At 48.0% G+C, this 18,854-nt stretch overlaps 1 protein-coding gene across 3 annotated transcripts in view; it reads left to right on the top strand.

Moving 5' to 3' along the window:
- The window catches only part of LOC144944204 (collagen alpha-3(VI) chain-like), a 135,255-nt gene that overhangs the window by 87,166 nt on the left and 29,235 nt on the right, over positions 1 to 18,854 (top strand). For all 3 annotated transcript variants that reach the window (XM_078872240.1, XM_078872239.1, XM_078872238.1), the window contains exons 24-31: positions 5,221 to 5,283; positions 6,891 to 6,941; positions 8,369 to 8,404; positions 8,942 to 9,004; positions 10,375 to 10,437; positions 13,458 to 13,490; positions 14,374 to 14,410; positions 17,007 to 17,506. In XM_078872240.1, the coding sequence (XP_078728366.1) occupies positions 5,221 to 5,283; positions 6,891 to 6,941; positions 8,369 to 8,404; positions 8,942 to 9,004; positions 10,375 to 10,437; positions 13,458 to 13,490; positions 14,374 to 14,410; positions 17,007 to 17,506 (846 nt within the window). The remainder of the gene's footprint in view (positions 1 to 5,220; positions 5,284 to 6,890; positions 6,942 to 8,368; positions 8,405 to 8,941; positions 9,005 to 10,374; positions 10,438 to 13,457; positions 13,491 to 14,373; positions 14,411 to 17,006; positions 17,507 to 18,854) is intronic.

Genomic DNA, 18,854 nt, shown 5'->3' with positions numbered 1-18,854 from the left:
GCGCCCGCTGTCGCAGCCAGTGCCCCCATCTCCCCCGCAAGCGTCGGTTTACAGCGCGCCGATCCCGACAAACACGCGCATTCATCACAAGGCAACAACCGCGACAAGCAATCGGCATTCGTGTGTCGCAACCCCTTACGGTACGTAGTCGTAAACTGATAGTCCTGGAGGACTTCCAACCAACGCGACAACTGGCCCGAGGGCTGGGCGACCCTCAATGAATACTGTAGCGCCGCGTGGTCCGTTCGGACTGTAAAGTGACGACCATAAAGATATGGCCTAAACTGCTGCACAAAAAAAACAATGGCAAGCAGCTCGCGACGGGTGACACAGTAGCGCTGCTCCGCCGGAGACAACACCCTACTACCGTAGGCGACAACTCTTTCGACACCCCCAACGACTTGGGATAGCACCCCCCCAATGCCCGTGTTGCTAGCATCCGTGTCCAGCAAAAAGGGACTGGCAAAATCGGGATAACACAAGGGCGGGGCACCCACCAAGGCGTCCCGGAGGGAGCGAAACGCGGCCTCCTCCTCCGGTCCCCATTTGAACTTCACTCCCTTCGCCGTTAGAGCGTGCAAGGGTTTTGCAATAGTGGCGAAGTGCTCAACGAACCGCCGATAATAAGAAGCAAACCCGATGAAACTACGCACGTCGGAAACGGACGTAGGTGTCGGCCACGAACCGACACAATCCGTCTTCGCGGGATCGGTGGAGATCCCCGAAGAATCGACAATGTGACCCAAGTATCTAACGGACCTACGAAGGAGGTGACATTTGGCCGGTTTAAATTTCAACTTAGCCGATCGCATTCGCAAGAACACCCCTCTCAATCGCCGGAGGTGTTCCTCAAACGTTTTACTGAAAACAATGACATCGTCCATATAAATCAAGCATGTATCCCACTGCAAGCCCGACAAAACCAGCTCCATAAGTCGCTGAAACGTCGCTGGAGAGGAGTGAAGTCCCATGGGTAACCGGTTAAACTGGAACAGCCCCCCTGGAGTCCGAAATGCCGTCTTAGGTTTCGACTCTTCGTCGAGCGGCAACTGCCAAAACCCCGATAACAAATCAAGAGTCGAAAAATATCGTGCACCAGACAATGCATCGAGGGACTCATCCATCCTGGGGAGCGGATACGCGTCAGCCACAGAGATCTTATTCAGGCGACGGAAATCAATGCAGAATCGCAGGGACCCGTCCTGCTTCTTAACCAGCACAATAGGCGCTCCCCACGGGCTAGAGGAGGGCGAAATAATATCGGCTTCTAGCATATCGTTAACAGCCGACTGAACATGTTCCTTCTCCACGGGACTCAGTCGGAAGGGATTTAGCCTGACCGGCGCCGCATCGCCCGTTTCAATGTGATGGTGCAACAAATCCGTGCACCCAATGTCATACTTATGTTTACTGAATACATCAGAGAATTCAATGAGCAACTCGCGCAGCGCACCCAACTGCGCCGCCGACAAATCGTCCGAGGCGGCACATAACGAATGGACCCACTCAAGGTCTTCCTCTGGCTCAACGTTCCGCGCGGGGCTCGAGCCCACCTGCGCAACCAACCCATCATCCCCAGGGACCTGCGCCGCACGAGCCAGCACGGTGCCCTGCGGAATGACAGCTGGTCGCGACCCCACGTTCAAAACCATCACAAACGGATCCCTGTCAGCCCGCACCAAATTGTGAGCCACCGATAAATCAAGACCCCCGACAGCCTTGTTAGAAGGACCCAAAAGCATACTCTGTCCCGAAGCCTCCCTCACCCATGGTTTCCGCAACCGGAGGGGAATCAACATCTGTGAACCCGGGGGCACTTGCACTGTCTGCGTCGCCACCGCTTGTATCGTAGCGCACGCCGTCCGAATGTCAGTAGGGCCCGTCAAAAATGAAATCCGGCGACCCGATGGCAGTTCAATGCATCGTTGATCGATAAGAATTTTAATGGGCATTTTAGCCAAAAAGTCAGTGCCCAAAAGACACGGAACTGCCAAAGAAGACGAAACGAAAACGGGTCCCGACAATTTGATATCTCCAATGCAAATGGACGCCCTAACCTGACCGATAATGCCCAACGATCCCCCATTAGCGGCGTAAAATGGCACATCCACTGGAAGCAGCGGACGACATTGGACCGGAAGAATATTATAAATGAGGTCCGATATAATAGTTGCCGATGCCCCCGTGTCCACTAATACCCTAATCTCAACCCCATCAATAGAACCCGTAACAACGGACGAACCCGCCGAAGCAGCCACAATTCTATGCCCCAATTCCGCCCATTCAATGTCTCCCTGGTCCCGGCCGAACCCCCCTCGCCGAACCGAATCCCCGGACCTTAACCGGCCCTCCTCCGCCGCAACGCGGCGTCCCATGTGTGCCGAATAAACAGGCCGAGCGTGTGAGGTGCCGCGACTTGCCGGGGATTGTAGAGATGACTTGGGCTCTCGGTCGTCGTCCAGCCGAGCTCCCATGGCGCGCTGCCGCGGAGCGCGGCACCCGGACGCCACGTGGCCCCGGAGGCCGCAGTTATAGCACGTGACGAGGGTCGGAGTAGATCTTGGTTGCTCCGACTTTCGGCCCGATTGCAGAGGCGACCGGGCCCCCGGCCTCCAGTCCCTTGGTCGTCCCGTGGCGAACGCCTCCTCTCGTGGGCTGATGACTTGGGGTTCGGCGACCACCAAACCCGGGGCTGCGACGACAGCAGCGTTGCAACCAACGCCTTGCTTCCGTTGTAGGGCCTCGTGCGCTTGAATACTCGTGGCGACTCTCAAAGAAGAAATATCAATCTCGTCAGCTGTGTTGATCGGGACCCCCAGGTCCTGCGCCAACTTGAGCAGCTGCTCCAAAACCATCGCGTCTTGGCCCTCCTCGTCCATCCGAGGGAACGCAGCATCAGCAAGAGCCAGCAACGCCGTGCGATAGGCCAGCGCGGTCTCCGTGGCCGCTTTCCGTCTTGCGTAGAACTGATGGCGGCACGTAGAGGGAGGCCCGTAGACCCTGGCCAACAACCCCAGCGCATCCTTCAGCGTGGAGCGGTCCGACTTCCGTGCAGCCCTGAAGGCCGCGAGCGCATCGTCGTCCAGCATGGCGGGCAATGCCCGCAGCGCCGTAGTATCGGACCACGCTGACATCTCTTGATGGGCCAAAAACCTTCGCTGAAATTGGCCCCAGTCCCCGCCTTCCGCCTTGAAGGCTGACAACGTGGGCAGGCGCTGCTGAAAAATGAAGTCATTCGCCTCGTGGTTCCTCTCCGCCTGTCCGTCGGTGTCTAAGATGGCGGCTCCAGTAGCAGACGTAAGATGGCGGACCCCCTCGCGCGCTGATGACGTCGATGCGCGCGCTTGGGAACCCGCCACCACGTGGCGCTCGCCGTTCCCGCCAAAAGTAGGCCCAGGCGCAATGGCGGGAATCCCCCATTCGTTTTGGCGGGAATCTGCGGGGCGACCTTGTAAAATGTCCCCCACCGTCCCCGCTCCTCCCGACGAGCTGATCTCCGCCAAGATGGACGCGGCGGCGAGCAGCAGCTCCGCCAGTCGGGAGTGCGCCTCACGAAGCCCGGCGTCTGTCCCCGGTCGCTCGGCCGGCGCCGTCGACGGACCCTGCAGCGTGGGCAAGTCCTCTTCCTCACCCCCCGCCACCAGCGGCCCCGAGTCGTCCAGGTCTTCCTCGCGGTCAATCCCGTGGGTCCTACGGGTCTTCCTCGTCTCCATACTTGGAAGCCCGTTTCACTTCTGACGCCAGATGAAGTATTGGAAAATGACGGCAGGAGACTCCTTGACGGGAACACACTTCTTTTATTAAATCTTGACTTGTAACAATACAACGCGTGGCCTCTCTTCTTCACAATGCGCTTCTCTTGACTCTGGATTCTGTGCTGCTGGCTCTCTGTGCCTCGTGTAGACTCCGCGCCTCGGCTACACTCCTCTCTCGCCTCGTGTAGACTCTGCGCCTCTGCTACACTCTCCACTCGCCTCGTGTAGACTTTGCCTCTCTCTCCCTGGCTACACCGTATGCATACTCGGCTCGTGTAGACCCTTCTCTCTCTCTGGCTACACCGTATGCATACTCGGCTCGTGCAGACCGTTCTCTCTCGCTGGCTACACACTATACATTACTCAGCTCGTGTAGACCGTTCTCTCTCGCTGGCTACACACTATCCCGTACTCTCCTTTACTCTCCCTTACTCTCCATTACTCTCCATTACTCTCCTCTCCGGGCTCTATCTCTGCACCTTCGTCTTCATTCTTAGATGGTTCCACTTCTGCCCCCTGCTCCTCTGTGCATCACCTTATATATCCCTTCTTCCCGGGAGACGGAGCGGATGCGGACCTCAACGTCGGCACCGCTCCTCAGTTACCCAATCCCCACGCGCTATCCCTACGATCCGGTTCCGCTCAGCGCGTGTTTCCACTCCCCGACCAATCACACCGCGCTGCTACCCGATCACTCCCTCTGGGCGCGTCACCGGCACACCGCCAATCAGCAGCACTACCCCCACCCGCGCACTGACGCCTGCTCCTCCCCGTCAGCGCGCGTCACCACACACACACCCGTACATACGCGCTGGCACACGACATACACACCCAGCGCGTATCACCACTACACTAGTAACGAATTGGCATGTTCTTTTTACGTGACAAACCTTACTAATTGGCTGTGTCGGGTATTGACGGGTTCAACGACATTCATATTTGCGCGATATAACCCAAAAAAACTATATTACGGATGATATTGGTTGCGAAAGCCTACCTGTTAAACTAAAAATTTGTGTTTGACAACAGCATATGCAACGTGTTTGTCCCATCACACAACTGATTATCTCTGTTTATCTGCCGGAGTGATGCTTGTGCCACCATAGGTACACATATCAGCATCTGAACTCCCACTGTTCCCATTTAACTGCGATCGTGGTCTGTTACCCAAGCACAGCTCGAAGATCCTCATTCCGCATGTGCCATATGCCATATGGCACTTTTTAGCTATGGGCCGTGTTTTGTTGCAACCTATTTTTGTGGCTTGTTGTGTCCTCCGCACCCATTCAAATGGTTGTGATTAAAATTTAGGTTTTTGAAGGAATCAATGATGGTATTAACTTTTTCTAAAATGAAAACAGGATAACTGTATTTAATTAAAAACGAGGAGATGAAAGCCCTGTTAGAGGTAAACATGTACATGTTTTTAAATATATATCTCTTGAGGATCTTTTCTGTCCCACAGGGTCAACAAGGAATTCTCGGAGACGCGGGTCCCATTGGTCTCGATGGAAACCGAGGGTCGACTGTGAGTGACCATTCATACCTCGCCACCTCACCGGCCTGCCACGCTCCTCATGGCCAGGCCACAGCAAGCCCAGCGTGTGGCTAATGCGTATCGCATCTGCAACTACAAATAATAAGAACGTTTTTCTATCTCCGTGACTTTACTGAAAGAACCAAATAATATAAAAACCTATTCCATTGACATTAGCCACGCAAAATTGGTCGTGGATACAAAGTAAGAGGACTGTATTCTTAGTCACGGCTCAGCTCAGGCTTGGCCCAGGCTCTAGTGAGCCGGCTCAAAACCGCCATGCTTAACTTGAGCTGGCTCTAAGCATCGGTCCCATGTGGCTGAGCCTGAACCAGGCGGTGGCTTACCTCTTATCACCTCGACTTGGTAACCAACCGAGTGGCTCAGGCCTGAGCTGAGCGTGAGCATTCGAGGCCGAGTCAGAGCCATGACTAAGAACACAGCCCCAATTTGTCTCCCTGCTTTCAAGCGTGCATTGTGATGTTGCACACCCCCATTTGGAAGACCTGGGTAAGTGATGCAAATTAGATACCCTATGACAATATAAAACCGCAAAAGGACTACCAATGTAAAATTCCCAGACAGTGATACTCCTATTATTGACTCTGGAGGGATGATAAACTAAGTTGACTCATGTTAAATGCTCTATAAATCTCTTGATGGATGAATCCGTGTTGGTCATGGGGATTGTTTTATCATATTTCACCACGCCAGTCAGTGAAGATTGGTGAAGTGGTGGTGGAGGTGGCGAAGGGGTGGCGGGGCAGGACCAGCCAAAGATTTTAACTTGTGGCCTTTCACCTGTGAGTCAAGGGTTCTAGCCGCATCAGCACGCAGTTTGCATGAGAACTGTTATGGCAGAGAGCCTGCAACAAAGATTTTAAAAAAAAAATGTTTTCCTGAATTCATCCTAAGGCATGTGCGCTTGCATTAGTACCGAGTGCAGTTTCAGCCAACCGATGTTTCCAGCACAAGTGCAACAAGCGCCACCTAGTGCAGCTTGGAGAGAGGGCCTCCTCTTGCACTGACATCCGAAGCCATTCAATTCTCCAGTCTTATTTTGTTACGATTACGCTCGGGTAGCCAGCAACGCCTAGCCGAGTCTTCAAATCTCTTTTGAAGAGGGTCCCGGCCAGGTTTTCGCAGCAGTAGGAGGAGATGTAGCTCTGTGTGTAATGCCAGTTGAGTCGTGTGCGGGCCATTTTTCAGCATTGGGAATATTGGCCAAATACCAGTGACGTTGTTTGTTAACCTGAGCACTTAAGTCTGTGCCACTGCGTTGGCAGACACAATCGAGTGTGCACCTCGTTGTGGTTGGGAGTGTTGGGGTTTTAGTCGGTCACAAAATCCCCTCGTCTCAATTTGTGCAACAACTGTGGGTTTAAAGAGTTAAACGAGCTAGCCTGTGTTTGGATGTCACTAATATATGTTCTAGTTTAGTTGTAATTATAATGAAAATATTAAAGAGGCAAATATTTAATTTCTGTATTGATTTTATCGTAAACATATAAAGAATAACAACACTATGTTTTACGTTCTCCTCACTGAAAATGTATTGGGACACGGACATGAAGATTAAACATGACATTGTCTTTCAGGGTTACCCAGGGGCAGACATGATTGGACCCAAGGGAGGTGTTGGCAAAAAGGTATTGACTACTCATGCACAACACTGCCATAAGATATTTCTATTGGCATCAGAGTCTTGGTCCCTTAGCCATGGAGCAAGGTTTAATGTGTAAGCCCGAGAAGAATGCAGTCCAATTTTTAAGTCGTGTTTTTCTTCCATATAATGTGCATTGCTTACTCATTTGTATACCTTTATTTTACTTAAAGCGTTTCCTGTTTACATAGTTTAGAGACTGCCATAACCATTTTGGCGAAGCCCAGATAAACACAATCGCCCGCTCACCCTGCCTGCAGTAGCCATGCGAGCAGGCAGTGTTTGGACGAGGAGTGGTGTGCTTGCTTTGCACGCGTGGTCTTCCAATTTTACGAAGATTTGTGGAGAGCTCTATTTTTGGGGAACGGTGGAACAGCGGGTTAGCACACTGCGCTGCAAACCCGGCGACACAGCGTTCGATTCCCACGCAAGGCCAGCTTTGGTGGCGAATATCTCAACCGGTCCTGCGCCTCCCCTAGATCGACTCGGCCGTAAATGATTGCCTGGTGTGGTGTACAAACATCAGCACTGAGGAGAAGGGCATGGTGCTACTTACTAACAGCACATGTCTCAACTGTCTGTTAACAGCTAAATAGGGAATCTTGCCTTATTTTGGTGTTATATTTAGTGAGGACTAAATATAAAAAAATTAACTTTGTGTTCTTAATGGCATTTCAGAGCATGCCAGCACTTTGTGTGTGTCCCAGCTCACGTAAAAGGTGTCCAATTGCCTTCACCAAAACCCCAAGCTATGCTCGGAAAATGTTCTCAACTTTTCATAGCAAACTTTTCAGCTACATCGAGTATCTGACTACAGAGCTCTGGAATTCCTCGAGGAAGGGAGGGTCCATATTTTCTTATCAGAAGCACAGAATTCCAAAGACATCAATGCCAGCATCGGTCGGTGAGAGCAGCGCCTCGTATCTTAATCGAACGCGACGCTGTTATTGTGTTTAAATTATCCCAATCCACACTGATTTGATATCGTACATTTGCCAAAATAAACTTTAATTCACAGCATTGTATTGCAATTTCTGTCTTAAATTGTTAGCATGTGCTGAAAAATGAGCTGGAGCAATTTTACAATTAATTGGAATGATACTTGAAAACTGATGAGGTGGGGAGGCATGGATACATAGTAATAAAAAAATGATTGCCTCTCTTATGCGCGATGTTGATTCGACACTCACATAAAGGTCTAGATAATAAAGATGCCTACATATTGAGATATTATTTTCACGAAAACTCAAGAGAAACATTTCACGAAGAAAGCAAAATAGCGCGAGTTGCTTGAACCATCAATGTGATGCGTGCGTTGACCGCACCTCCGATTAGCATGGTTGACTATGTACGGTGCAAAAGAAGTTCAACATACGTACATACGTACATAACCTGTTGCCATGTGTCTCACAGGGCGACGATGGCTTTCTGGGCTACACTGGCATCCAGGTAACAAGGCGCACCTTCATCCAGTATACAGTCATTACACTTTACAGCTAAGGTTAAAAAAAGTTTACAGGGCAGCGCCTGGGTTTGACTCCTGACTCGGGGTTGGGGGGGGGGGGGGCGCCTGTCTGCGTCGAGTTTTTATGTTCTCCCCTTGATCTGCTCGGTTTCCTCTGGAGATATCTGGGTTCCCCTCCATAACTGGAAAAAAAATGTCCACAAACAATGCAAATCTCGGTTAAAATTGGCAAAAGTTTGACAAAAATAATTAACCACTATTCACTCGCAAGAAATCATCACCCCTACTGGCAGACTAATTCCCATCGTGAGCCAAATGTTGTGATGTTGTGCCGTACGGGGACAGCTACCAAGAGGGCTTTGCGCTCTGAGACGTTTTCCATTAACATAATCAACTTCAATATGAATGCAAGCTCGTTCATTAAGGTCATTCACAGTTGCAGTGCGTTAGATGTGGGGAGAAGCACATTAGTTCCTAGAATTGATGAATCCTGCTTCACGCCATTACCCTGTTCCCTGCAGGGTAATGTTGGTGACGAGGGACCAGGAGGTGAAGATGGACCCAAGGGCATCAGAGGTCGCATGGTAACAAACGAAGAGACATGCTGCCTTAAAACCAATCTCATTCGCTTTTATTTTGCCTGCCAATCCAAAGGCATCACCAGGTTCTATGATTCTTCAGATCTGTATAACTTCCAAAAATCATTACCATCATCTTCTTAATGTATCCTTGTCACGAGTACCGCTCTCATCGTTCTCATCGTCATCATCAATGAGACCGATTCAAAACGCGCGGCGAGTGGCCAACAAGTCAGGGTCACAAACACAAGTCAGAGCTGCTGGGCAAGGCCCCAGCGTAACCCGAGTGCCATTCCGCACAGACGTGTCTCCAGCCACCTCTTGACGGCCGCTGCCACCACCGCGAACCACGCGCTGCCTACAGCCACAGGGAGCGTATTCCATTCACGAGCAGCGGAGACAGATAACTAGCATAGACAATTACCATCATCTTCGTACATGGTCGTCACCATCATTATTTATCATCTTCTACATCCTCTTCTTCATCATCAGAAGCATTGTCATCAACAAATATGGCCAATCGCTAAACTAGCAGACCTGGGTGCAAGATGGAGCAGCTCTCAGACACAACAACAACAGCTGTCATTAGTCACTAAGTGGCGGCGACGTCATCACGGCACTCGCGTCATGTCAGGTGCACTCCTGAGGCCACTTGGAGTGTTGAAGGCTCGCTGACATGAGGTCACGGGACATACCCAGCAGGTGCTTGCGATTGGCTGACTGAGACGACTGGCAGATGCAACTGCCTGTGACCTCCACACGCACGTACCTGCGAATTTTGTGCAACAAAAGCCTAATTGGTCGGCTCGGATGTCAGCAGTTCCCGTCAGTTCTCTTCTGGCCCGCTCGGGACCTTGCGGAAGTTTCTAGTGAATGGGGCCATGGCGTGTCATGCTAAATGTCGGCGCGTGAATTTGACGAAAGGGATTTTGCGCAATTCATGTACTACGTTGGATTTCCGCCCATGTGCTCAAGCTCAAGGCATATCTCTGTTTCATAAACACAATGTTACAATTATATATATAGGTATATTTAAAAACTCAGCATCTGGGATATTGTACGTTATCCACACGTTGAATGTCTTGCTTGCATGTATGTGATGGTTTCATTTCAGACTTAACGTTTAAAAAATGTAAATGTGGCTGCGCTGTATTTTGGCTGCAACTAGGTGTTGTTGTGACCTGTCACTTATTTGCCTAGAATAATATTTAAAATTAATTGCGGGACCAAAGCATAATTTTGCTGTTGTTACTGCCCGCACCCACTGATTAGCCATGCAGAGCACAAGCTACAGCCCCACATATGGCTGGCTGTATGTGGGGTTGTCTGTCTCTTGGGTGCTGATCTCACATGCTGGCGACGCTGTCCTTCTGCAGGCAAACTCGGGGAAAAAAGGCACTCCAGGAGAGGGAGGGGAACTGGGACCACCTGGTCCACTGGTGAGTCAAGCAACTGCAACAAAGCTCTCTCGCCTACAGAAACTACTCGCCACATTCATCAATAACACTGCCTCTGCATCACCAGGATTCAGCAACGCATGCAGCAAAAGTGTATAGGATTTCCCGTACGCAAGCTCTTGGCCTTATCCAGACCACCAACTCCAAAGGACTGAACGCGTGTGGTCCGTTTGCACATTTAGACCGCCAACTCTTCAGAAAAAGTGTCCACCTTAGCAGACAGCAGTGAAGCAAAGACACGTGGCAGCAGGGGAATGTGGCAGCAGCCTACATTCGTGACTGTACTGTACTGATGAGCCCAAATGAGGATGAAACCAGCCCACAGTTGATTCATTGTTTTTACTGTTGCCTGCTGGGATGGTCACGTTTCTCCACTCATCGAGTTGGTGGTGAAAAAGACAAAATAGCCGCATGCTCAGATCTTGTGAGCTGCCCCCCCCTCTCTCTCTATACAATGCCTCGTCACAGAGGCATTGTTTCTCTGTGTGTGTCTCTCTCTCTCTGCGTGTGTGTCTTTCGATATGTCTCTCCACCATGTGTGTGTCTCTCTCTCTGTGTGTGTCTCTCTCTGTATATGTGTCTCTCTCTGAGCTTGCATTCATTCACACCTGATGACGGTTGCTTGTGTTGCAATCGAAACGTTGTATTCTATTATTTATTTTATTTTATTTATACGTGACTTTACCGAAAGAACCACAAAGTAAGTCCTGCAGTCACGAAAGCTTCAAATCAAGTTTTAACGACACATTTATATATGTATGCGATCTAACCCAAAAAAACCTCTATTAAGGATGGTTATGTCCTGTTTATAATCAAAATCAAATGTGCACCCACAATGGTTGAACCACACATTGGCTACTTCGATTAGTTGCGTAATCCCTACCTCGCAGTACAAGAAGTTAATCTCTTGTTCACTTCACTTTGTTGTTGGTTTTTGAATTGTGGAAGTCATTATAGCAGCTTCACATCCATTCTAATGGAAATCAGTCTTTATTTGGAATGGAGGAAGAATCCGATGAGCTATGAAGCTCTTTTTTACAGATGTCCAGTATAGATGGTTCAGCAAATGGAGATACAACCCAAACAACGAACATCTATTATATTCTATCAGGTTTTTTTTGGTGTTTACACAGCATCACTCATACCAATTGGACCGCAGTCACTGGGAAACAACAGACTAAGCCGGAACGCAGCAGCCAAGCGGTGAGCCGGTGTTAACAATGACCCAAGCTCTGCAGTCCCTGATATAACAATATGTTTTCAGACAATTAATGAGTGTTTACATATTGGAAGAAACCGAAACAACCGGAGAAACACCACGTGTGAGGGTGTAACACTCTCCTATAGAGAATAGACCGGCGATGTTAGTCTACACTTTGCTGTATCACCTCCTGGGAAGCCAGGCTATAACACCTCCACTCATATGGAAAGGGAGCTAGCAACATTTGTGCGATCCATAAACCAGTCCTGCCTCCACAGCACTGCATTTACAGGCATGTCCACCCACCAGCGCCCGGCTAATGTAGATTCATACCTCGGCTGTGCCCAGGCCTGTCCAACACACATTCTAATCTTTCATGAATGCAAACAAAATATGTAAAGTTTATTTCAAGATGGCTGCCATGGTGCACTCTCGTGATATCATTGCGGTCTTACGATTGTAAATGGTGTGCCACGGTGGCGAGATGTTAACTCCCTCGCCTGGTATGCAGGATGTCGTGGGTTTCATCCCGACCCTGACGCCTGCTGTATAATTGGAATTTGCGTCTCTCTCTCCCCGTGGTCGTGTGGATTTTCCTCCGGGTCCTCCGTATTTTTCCTCCACATTGTGCGTTTAGAGTATTTGGCTGCAATACATTTCCACAAGATAAACCACTTCATTGAACTATAATTTGTGGCCAGGTCGCTTCTGAAAACGAGTTATATAGCTCAGTGGGCTTTACCTGGTAAAATAAAAAAAAAGTTTTTTTAATAGTAAATGTCTCACCTCAGCACCACGTGTGGCTTCAGCTCCTCTCGGTTGAGGGGGGCCAGTCAAGTTGCTGTGGTGGGAGGGGGGCACCGTAACAACAGTGGGCTGGCGCTAAGGAAAGTAAACTTGGCTGGGCCTAACAGACATTTGGCGGAGCGGGGCCCACGCCAGTGACCTGCTAGTACCGGCCCTGCTCAGGACTGTCGTCACTGCAGTACGTTTGGTGCGTGCTGGGAGCCGGGCATGTTAAACTCATGGCGCTGCATGCAGCAGGAAAAAAAAACAGTAATGTCAGCATGTATAGATACACACTTCGACTGCCACATTACTGTGAATGTATGTTGCTTGGACATCTAAGTAAAACGAAACTGTTAATGAATTCATTAGTTCCGCCTATTCGTCTGTAACATGGGGGCACGATAACTCTCATGAGGATGGTGCTGTACAAACAAAACCTTTGTATCAAGTTGTGTTGCTATGGGTACCAAATATATCAAATGGTTGTCCAAAATTTTAAGACAGAAAACCAGCACTAAATGAGAGGTTTGAAAAAACGATGTCAGGACGTATTATTTCGTACAAACCCAAACAAAAACACGTGAGACGAATGACACCATCGCGGAACGTGATCGATTTGTACCGTCGTTACTTTAATGGAACTTCAATGTATGATGTCACCACATGTTCAAGAAGTGGTACCAACGCAGTTGAACAAAAACAAACGCGGGCCATGAGCCTGGCCGTGTAGCGGCGTACCCGCTGCCGACCTGCATTTAATTTTTCATTTTTTTTCTCCATTTTATTTCCAATAGAGAGTTCTCTGTTGGAAAAAAATGCGGCAGACTCACCCATCACGCGGCTCATCGCGCTGTCGTAATGGGCACTGAGGCGGTGACATCAGCAGTGTCACAAAGTTCAGTGGCACCTAGCGGCCCAACGTACGTTGTAATGACTTTATTGTTTTTTAAAGCCCAATGGATCTATTTAAGCTTGTCTGATACATGTACGCTGTCTGTCATTCATGTTTCAGGGACTCAAAGGAAAAGCAGGCCATATGTTGTCGGTAATGATTTTGCAATAGCATGACACATTCCCTTTGTATAAAATGTCGTTTTACTTTCAGCATGATGACACATTGAATACATGTTTTATTGTTGCTCTAAAGTGCAAATATCCAAACCCTAGATCTCATTACATACATGGAAACCAGCTAGAACAGCAGCTTATAAAAACACGTGTGCACAGATTTGTATTGTTCCTTGTGGGGAGTCTAGCCATTTCAGTGACCAACCTGAACATCTACACCTAACAATATATAAGATTGTCACGACGGCTGAGAATTGCCATGGATGGTGATAAAGGTGGTTATTCGGGACAGTGATTTTGGTCCTGCGGTCGTGCGTTCATTGTTCGTTGCAGAGGTACGTGGTTTAAACTCGGCAGGCCACCCTGGTTTCACTACGGTGGTGTGGTATTAACCCTAAAATATTATGCGCTGTCTGCTTCACAAAGTGAACATTAAGGAAACCGTGATGTCATTGTGTTGCCGGCGTCACGGTCCAAATTTGCCAAACTTGATAATAACCTGAAAATTACTCAATTGGGATTAAACGCAGCAGAAGCAGCAACATCGGCCCCCTTCCTGCAGACCGTGTCCGTGAAACACAGCGCCTCAGTGATGGCCTTGCGCTTACGAGATTGATAGTGCCGACACCAAACGTACCTCGGTCATTGATTCGCAAGACAGGTTTGTGTGGCCGCGTGACCCCGTGGCGCACTGACAGCCATGCCCGTGGCCTCGCAGACGTCACGTGACGCTCAGCGTGAACGAACACGAGCGCAGGACGAGGGGTGCCAACCCCTCCCTGTCTTACTGTTGAACGAAGATGAGCACGGTTTCACCACCACCTCTGTCAATGTCTGTCACGAACGCTCGTGTGTTTCAGAAGTGCGACGTGAGAAATTTCGTCCGAGACAGATGCCGTAAGTAGCGCAGCACGTGCAGCGCACAAACTAAGCGTCACGCGGTGACACGCACTTTTTGTCTGGAACAGTAATTTTAATACTCTCAACACTTTGGACATCTCCTTTGGCACCATTGCATCCTATGGCAAGTTTTTTTTTTATTATAAATTTTTACTCGATTGTCGCGAGCACTCAATTCAAATGTTTTTTCCCCCCTCTCTCACTCCATTTTATGTCTGAAATAATGTAGCTATTTGTTCTGTTGCCAAGCATGAGAAATGTATTTACCTTGCACAATGGTGACCTTTGGCTCTGTGGACTATTTTCCTTTTTGATGCCGTCGGATTGAACACCCACTCCACCCCCTCTGGCAAAACCTTCCGAGCGGCAGCACGCCTTGCTGTGGACACATTTTCCAGAGCGCGTTAACGACTGGTGCTTGCTTTGGCTCATTTTGACTTAGAAAAGTCAGCGTCCCCTCATTATAGGACCTATAGATGCACGGGACATGTTGGGCCAGGCTTAGTAAGTAGCCCTGCCACTATTGCTATCATCGCTATAACTAGGCTCCGTTATTTCTGAGGCTGTGCATGCGGGTTATTTACACGCATCTGTGACCGGATTTTTTGCCAGCATTTTTTATTTGTATGTAAATAATTTATTGTTTATCCTGTTTGCAGTGAGCTCTGGCTTGGGTTTCATGGAAATAATATTAGTTTTTGCTCTCGTTTGCACATTCCCACCAACCAATGTTCTGTAACTGCCGCTCCTGCCGACAGTCTTGAGCTGTGGTCTATGGGTCTTTATATAATACTGAATCTCAATGCAACTCTGAGTCTCTATGTAACTGTGTAACTGCAATGTCCTGTCGCTGCCGCCACTGCCGACAGTCTTAGGCTGTGGTCTACGTGCCTTTATATGACTATATGAATCTCTATGTAACTCTATGAGTCTCTATGTAACTCTATAGCTCTATGTAACTGTGTAACTGCAATGTCATGTAGCTGCCGCCACTGCCGACGGTCTTTGGCTATGGTCGTCCGGGTAACAGAGCTGCCTAGCTCAATGCGCCTCACCGGCTGAATTAAAGTTCGACTGAGTGTGAACCAATCTTTAACATAGCACCACAAACACTTGCGATTTATAAGAGGCTTAATTTAATCTCCATGCATCATGACTTGTTTCACCACTGTTTACATTTATAACAGTGATTTAATTAACACTCCCTTTTTGAGTAACAGTAGCCATTGTATTTAAATATTAGGATGCAGTTTAACACGTAGGCTTTTGCAACCAATATCATCCATAAGAGGTTTTTTGGGGGTTAGATCGCGTAAATATATAAATGTGTCGTTAAACCCACCACCACCTGACACAGCAAACTAGTAAGGGTTGTCACGTAAACAGAACATGCCAATTAATCACTAGTACAGCACACCGGTGTGTTGGAGAGCCAAGCCACAACATTTACAATCTGAGTACGACGTTTCGCCAGTAATTACAACTAGCTTCATCAGGCGACAGCCAGATTTGTGGAGAAGTCCACCTGTTTCGTTCCTTATATAGAGGCGTAGATGTGGTGACCACACTTCTGCACTCTTTCGCAAAGTGGGGGGGGGGGTGGATTAATGAGTCACCGTACATTATGCATGCAAGCCCTTTGATCTTGTCCTTCCTGTCCATTGTGTGTATTAAAATAGCCATACCAATGGTAATCCCTATTGAAACATAGGCATGCACTCTTTGGTTCTTTCGGTAAAGTCACGTCGAATTTTTTTTTAAAATAATATAATACGACGTTTCGATTGCAACACAAGCAATCTTCATCAGGTAAGAATGAATGAGAAAACAAATCTAGTAAACTTAGAAATATAATGCAATAAAACACAGAGAGTCGGCTAACACAACAGTCAAGACTCTACCTGGTTGATTACGTTCTTCCAAAGATTGATACATTTGAGAGAGAGACAAGACACAGACACAGAGACACATAGACAGACACACAAGCAGAGAGAGAGACAACACAGAGACACACGAAACAGGTGGCTGTCGCCTGATGAAGCTAGTTGTAATTACTGGCAAAACGTCTTACTCAGATTGTAAATGTTGTGGCTTGGCTCTCCAACACACCTGTGTGCTGTACTAGTGATTAACTGGCATGTTCTGTTTGTGACAACCCTTACGAGTTGGCTGTGTCGGGTGGTGGCAGGTTTAACGACACATTTATATATTTACGCAATCTAACCCAAAAAAAAACCTCTTATGGATATTAGGATGCATTTTGCAAACTTCATTTCTGTAATGAATGTACTATTTATTCATGCAAAACAAGACAAGCTTAACTGATAACCACGGAATTCCGTTACAATTCAATAGAATCAAAAACAAGATAAGCTTCAAGTAATCTAAAAAACATCACCACTATCTAGGGATTTTAACGTGACCATTTTAAACTGCATTTCTGTGCGAGCGCTTTGATTTGTTCAAAGCCACATAATTCCTTCTCAGTCGGGTGATTAGGGGTTTGTGTTTGCAGCATTGACTAAAAAAAACTCCACCGCTTGCCCTAACAATTCCGTGTAAAGACCGCCATTGCCCTTGACTGTATCCGCAGCATGCTGCAAGTCCGACTGCCCCATCTATCCCACGGAGCTGACCCTGGCGATTGAAACGTCTTCCAAGAGTACAGAAGCACTTTTCACCACGACCAAAAACCTCATAGCAAGCTTGCTGAGCAACGTCACCATAGCCGCTGCAACCTGCCCAAAAGGAGCCCGCGTTTCTGTCCTCCTGTACGACTCGGAGGTTCGAACCAAGATCCGCTTCGGCGAGTTCACCAACGTGAATGCTCTCGTAAAAGAGATCGAGCAGCTGCCGTTCAAAAAGTCAAACAGACGAGCGAACCTGGCCAATGCAATTCAAGTTGTGCATAGGAATACGTTCAAGAGGGTTCGCGGGGGGTCCATGATACAGAAGGTGGCGATGTTTTTCACCGTGGATTCCGAAATGAACAACTACGACACTAACATAGCCATATTCAACATGGCCGTCAATCAGATCAACCCTGCCGTATTTGCCTATGAGCCATTGCCAAAATTGGTACCCGCTCTGCAGGTAAGGCACTGTTTTACGTTCCTAACGGGTTGTTGCATTGTAGCCTGTCAAGAGAGTAGTGGAGCACACTGTGGCATTGATGGCAGCCTGTGCATGACAATGAAAAAAATAATGAATTATTTGCAAGCATATGATTCTTAATAGGTGTTTGCTAATAGTATTTTCCCCACCTGTGTGTTAAAGGCTGTATGTAGTGATCTTTGTCTTAGTAAGCCTATGATGATTGTGCGTGTGTAGAACGTTCCACCAATAATATCACTCCATGTTCATCTTTAAAGTCAGAATCAAATTTCTATACACGATTTATATATATACTAGCCTTACTACTCGACTTCACCCGAGACTTGGATTCTTGTCTTGGATTAACATATGGTCTACGTGGAGGGTGGGGGGGATGAATGACGTGAGCAGGCACACTGCGTAACGGTTCCGCATGCGGCTGACATCACAGATGTGACGTCACCGCTCACTTGCCGTGCAAAATATATGCATTATTGCGCCCCCCCCCCCCCAAAATACAAAAGTCTATTTTTATACTTTTAGCATTGTGTACAGTCTGGAAGCTACCCACATGCCAAATTTCAAGTTTGTTGCATGTCGGGAAGTATGCTAAACATTTCGATCAGACACACATTCACAAATTTCCCTTTTACATATATATCGATCGATACTAGCTTTACTACCCGGCTTCACCCTGGACTTGGATTCTTGTCTTCTTGGATTAATACACGGTCTACGCGGAGGGTTGGGGGGGTGACGTCAGCAGGCATACTGCGTGACGCTGCTGCATGCGGGTGACATCACAGATGTGACGTCACCGCTCACTTGCCATGCAATATATATCCATTATTGCGCCCCCCCCACAAATTTTAAGTTTGTTGCATGTTGGGAAGTATGCTAAACATTTGGGATAGATACATTCACAAATTTCCCTTTTATATATATAGATACTTTAATTTCCAACCTCAATCGTAAATATATTCACAGTATACTCATGTATTATGGATCTGCATTCCCTCACTTCAGTTGCTTTAAGTCACTCACATTCCACACCTTCTCTGTAGACCACATAAATATTACATTTAATCAATGTAATATTGACCTGGAGGAGAACCTGAAATGTACACTGCTCACCATTCAAATGTAGAAAATCACTCAATATGCAACTCTAATATAACTACTACCTTGATTTGAAGCTTTCGGGACTGCAGGAATCCATACTCTTTGGTTCTTTCGGTAAAGTCACGTAGGTAGAAAAATAATAGATCACGACGTTTTGATTGCAACACAAGCAATCGGCATCAGGTGGGACAACCACAGCAAGAAAAAACTGCTGAAGTAGGCGAGA

The sequence above is a fragment of the Lampetra fluviatilis genome, chromosome 2 (assembly GCF_964198595.1).
Source record: "Lampetra fluviatilis chromosome 2, kcLamFluv1.1, whole genome shotgun sequence".
Lineage (NCBI taxonomy): Eukaryota > Metazoa > Chordata > Hyperoartia > Petromyzontiformes > Petromyzontidae > Lampetra > Lampetra fluviatilis.
Note: the sequence above shows the minus strand (reverse complement) of the source record. Positions and strands in the feature narration are given on the sequence as shown.